General features: G+C 33.4%; 1 protein-coding gene across 1 annotated transcript; it reads right to left on the reverse strand.

Annotated features, from left to right (window-relative positions):
- Positions 1–824: 824 nt before the first annotated feature.
- On the reverse strand, positions 825–1,752 carry LOC139841304 (uncharacterized). Its single transcript, XM_071831528.1, has 3 exons — positions 1,701–1,752; positions 1,291–1,581; positions 825–1,147 (listed from the first exon to the last, which is right to left on the reverse strand). Exons 1-3 carry the CDS (start codon positions 1,750–1,752, stop codon positions 825–827), a joined length of 666 nt encoding a protein of 221 aa, XP_071687629.1.
- Between the last annotated feature and the right edge of the window lie 3,258 nt (positions 1,753–5,010).

Below are 5,010 nucleotides of genomic sequence, written 5' to 3' on the forward strand. Positions count from 1 at the left end.
CCATAAATCGTTTAGCTTGGATAAAAAAAACCCCACCGCCACTTTAGAATAAGGGCAATGTTAAAAGCTTTCAAACTCCCAACATTTAACCCTCCACGTTCAAAAGGGGCTAAGACTTTATCCCATTTCACCCAACTCATCTTTTTAACCGAATTGTTACCACCCCAAAAAAATCTCGCACGGATCGACTCTAAAAATTTCAAGACTTTCTCCGGGCATTTGAACATGGACATAAAATAAATCCCTAGGCTTCCCATAACGGATTTAATAAGAGTCAACCGACCACCCGAAGATATCAAACTAGCCTTCCAAGATGCAGGCTTAGGTCGAAACTTCTCAACCAACGAATCCCAATTTTTGATCAACTCCATATTGACGCCGATGGGAATACGAAGATACTTAGTCGGAAAAGTACCAGCTCTAGCTCCCGAAGACAAAGCAAACGAATTGACCTCATCATTATCAACACCAATACCAAAAAATGTGAGACTTGTTAACATTAATCCTTAATCCTGAGGCCAAGTAAAAAACTACTAAAATCATTATAATTCTATTTAACTCACGAATAATCCAGTCCGATAAGACAACAACATCGTTCGCATAAATAAAATGAGAAAGATGAATATTATTCAACCCGACATAAATACCTCGAATAAAGTTAGCTTCCATGGCCCGATTAAGAGATAGATGAAGACGTTCCATAACAATAATTAACAGAAATGGACTTAACGGGTCACCCTATATAAGCCCTCTCTTTAACTCGAACTCACGCGTCGGGCTTCCATTAACAAGAACAGACGTTCTAGCAGACTTGAGACATCTCATTATCCAATTTCAATCGAGCCATACCCCAAGGAGGATAACATAAAGATTAGATACTCCCAGTTGACCGAATCGAATGCTTTCTCAAAATCTACCTTGAACAATAATAACTTTTTATTAACTTTCTTGAACCATGAAATGATCTCAGATAACATCATCGAGCCATCTAAAATCTGACGTCCTGCAATAAACGCTGACTGAACCGGGCTAATTAATTTATCAATAAACGGGAGTAACCTTTTGGTAAGAATCTTCGAAACAATCTTATAAAAGAAACTAACCAAGGAGATGGGACGAAAATCGGTAATAAGAACAGGGTTTTGCACTTTTGGAATCGGAAAAAAAATGCAGTTTTTGCTCAATGAGGCATGCGCATACTAGAGAAGAACAAACGAATATCCCCGCAAATATCAAACTGCAAAATATCCCAAAAATGTTTAATAAAACGAAAAGATAAACCATTAGGACCTGGAGCTTTCGAACTACCACAATCCCACACATCACGTTTTATTTCCGCATCATCGACCTCTCTTTCAAGAAAATTAGCTTCATCAACCGATAACTTATAATACGGATCAACGTGAGAAAAAGTAGCACCCGAACAGTGTTCGTCAAATTTAGCTTTGTAGAACTCATAAAACTTACTTTTAATAGTGCCAGGCTCGACCTCCCAAACTCCGTCTAGCATCAAACCCTGAATGTTTTGAACACCTCGTTTATGTTTAAGCGAGCAATGATAAAACTTTGAATTTTCATCTCCTTCAAAATCCCATTAATTCTAGATTTCTGTAAAGAGTCTAAGTCTTTGAGTTTCATAAGCTCGTCTCGTTCAGTGAACAGTCTATTTCGACGATCAATCACATCCGCATCAGCATTACCTGCATCAATTAAGATATCTAGATCAATAAGTTGTTGGTTGATCAAATTCATGCGAACAGCCTCTTATGACCTGGCCGATTGAATCCAAGTCCTCAAATGAGCTTTTAGAAGCCGAAACTTATCAATAATGTCCATATCATGATTAACATTGATCAAATTCCAAGCGTGTCTAACAGTAACATTAAAATCCGTGCGGGCGAACCAAGAATCAAAAACTTTAAAGTACGTCGGGCCAAAATCCACCTTGTCCTGAAAGAGAAAAATGGGAGAATGATCCGAATAACCACGATCCAAAACCTTTCCCTTTAAATCATTAACAACATTGAACAAGTTATTAGTAATAAAAAATCTATCAAGTTTGCTAAGTTTGTTACCGGCCTTATTACGATAAGTGAAACGTAAACCGCCAAGAGGAATGTCATACAACGCATTCGATTCAATAAAACCATTGAAGACTTGAGAATCCCTAGGACAATAATCAGAACCACAACGATCCTCTCTACATCTAACTAAATTCCAATCTCCCATGAAAATATAATCTCCCGGGTGAGAAATCATAAATGCCCAGAGGTTATTCCATAAAACACTTTTATCCGCTAAAACTTGAGGAGCGTAAACGCTTACCATGAAAACCTCAACATTTTCTCAAATCCACGTACCTTTGACAATCACATAATTGTCGTTGCACCACATGTCGCTTTTCACAAACGAGTTAGGATCCCATAAAGAGATAATTCCTCCCGAAAAACCACGAGCTAGACATACCGCATAATCGAAGTTAACATTACCCCATAAAGATTTTAGTCTAAACAACTGAAGATGCGACATCTTCGACACCTGAATGGCCAAAAACTGCACCTTCAACGAAACACACGTTTCTCTGATCCAATTCCTTTAAAACAAACAAATTGAAACCGCAACTATTAAGAGAAATAATCTTCATCTAAAACACTTATTATCGTTTACCCGATACTTACTGACATTACATCCTTTAAGATTAATCCCCAACAGCTCACCAATACCGAAAATGTCCTCGCTTATATCCACCGAAGCAGCATGTGACATCTTTTTCGGTTCTTGTTCAAACAGAGTAAAAGGAGTGTTGCTGTTAACAGAACACCCTGATGTTTGTAACTTATGCCGATTATCTTGCTCCTCAGTGTAGCCAGGAGGGAACGACTGTGATGAGGTACCATTTCGAACACTTTCAGGAACGAAGTTCTACTTGTCACCCAGCTCATAATTAACCGAAGCCGCACCTGTGTTTACCTCACCCTGAACTGATTCAGAATTAAGCTTGATACCATCAAATTCTTTAAGGGAGTCTGATGGTTTAACTGATTTTTCAACAAACGATGATGCCGATGAAAAACTACAATCTTCTTCATTAACCGACCCTTTATAATCACTATTGTGCACTTCAATAGTAGAATCAATGTCAAAACCCAAGTTGCAACTTCATGACCATACACCTCCACATCTTTTCCATTTACTTCCACCATACGAGAGGTAGAAATTGGATGCTTAAAATGGATTGTAACACAGACACATCCCAAAGAAAGCGGTACTTTACTATTTGCTTCAAAAAACAAGAATCGCCCGAACTCTGAAGCTACCTTATTAACAGCGTTGATGCCCCAAGCACACGTAGGCAATAATGAAATTTCTATCCAAACAATCCTTTCATCAACAATAAAGTCATTCGAAGCATCCTTAACACAAGCAAACATGTACATGATGTTAGCATTATTTTTGAATGCCAATAAACAAGCCTCTGTGACAACCCGGAAATTTTCGACCAAATTTAAACTTAATCTTTATATGATTCCGACACGATAAGCAAAGTTTGTAATGTTGAGTCTCAAAAATTTTGGAACTATGTTCATACATTCAATTACCCTTTTGACTATGCTCGACGATTCACGAACGACTATATAAATGGATATGAATATATATATATATATATATATATATATATATATATATATATATATATATATATATATATATATATATATATATATATATATATATATATATATATATATATATATATATATGTATGTATATATATATTATAACTTGAAAACGTTAACAAAGTATTAAATGTATAATATTTTACATTAAACGTATTTGTCTCAATATATGCTTAATATATTCATCTACGGAATAAGAAGATAATACCAACGATTAGATTAGTAGATATTTCAACAATTATAAATCCCGTAAGTATTGTGATAAGTCTTTGTTGAGAGGTTCACCTTGATTTAAGAAATCTTTCCTTTTTAACTGTATTTGATATATAAATAACTTGCAACGTGTATAGAAAAAGTATTTATATATATTGTATATATATATTAAGGTTCGAAATTATTTTTGTAAACAATAGTAACACCCATTTATTGTTCCGTTTGATAAATAAATATTATATACAAATTTATATTTTTCTAAACGAAAATATATATTTTACAACGTGATAATGCATAGAATTGAATTAGATATAAAACGTTTCGATATTATTAAATATATTTTAATAAACAACGAGGAGTTGATTTAGAGAAGCAAATGACCAAATTACTCAAATATATAAGTTATACTTTGAGTAATATAGTTTATTGATAATTTAAGATTATATTTTGACAAAGGTACGAATCACGAAACGTAAAGTACAAGTTTTCTGAATGTACGAAAGGACGTTCGAAAATTCGGAACCGAGACATAAACCGTGTATCAACGTGTGAGTCAACGGACCTAAAATTACAAGTCAACTATGTACATGAATATAATATAATATATATATAATTAATATAAATTATATATATATATATATTATATATATATAATAATAATATGTCGACAACAAGAAAACAAAAAAATTGTGACCTGAATTTTGGGGCCATGCGATCGCATGAGAAATAGGCATAAAACCCATGCGATCGCATGGGGTTCAGTTTCAGCAAATGTACTATAAATTCTCTAGTTTTCTGTGAATGTTTTTCACACACATACATATTACACTCTCTGTATTATTATTATTATTATTATTATTATTATTATTATTATTATTATTATTATTATTATTATTATTATTATTAGTATTATTATTATTATTATTATTATTAAGATTAATATTATTATTAATCTTATTATTATTATCAGTAGTATTAATATTATTATTATTAGTATTATACATAAAATACTACGACGAAGTACTGCTCAAATGATTTCAAACCGAGTTTTCAAATGAGTCAAAGCTAAGGAAACTATGGGTTATAGCTATGGAGGTTATGGGTAATGTTCATGAGTATT

This window comes from Rutidosis leptorrhynchoides, chromosome 4 (genome assembly GCF_046630445.1).
Source record: "Rutidosis leptorrhynchoides isolate AG116_Rl617_1_P2 chromosome 4, CSIRO_AGI_Rlap_v1, whole genome shotgun sequence".
NCBI classification, from domain to species: domain Eukaryota; kingdom Viridiplantae; phylum Streptophyta; class Magnoliopsida; order Asterales; family Asteraceae; genus Rutidosis; species Rutidosis leptorrhynchoides.

What these genes read in the sequence shown, in the direction of transcription:
- LOC139841304 (XM_071831528.1), bottom strand. Translation starts at nt 1,752, where the DNA reads ATGAATTTGATCAACCAACAACTTATTGATCTAGATATCTTAATTGAT. An exon ending in AGATATCTTAATTGATGCAG is followed by an intron (nt 1,582 to 1,700) that starts GTAATGCTGATG and finishes GGGATTTTGAAG; the next exon opens with GAGATGAAAATTCAAAGTTT. An exon ending in TGGTAGTTCGAAAGCTCCAG is followed by an intron (nt 1,148 to 1,290) that starts GTCCTAATGGTT and finishes CGATTCCAAAAG; the next exon opens with TGCAAAACCCTGTTCTTATT.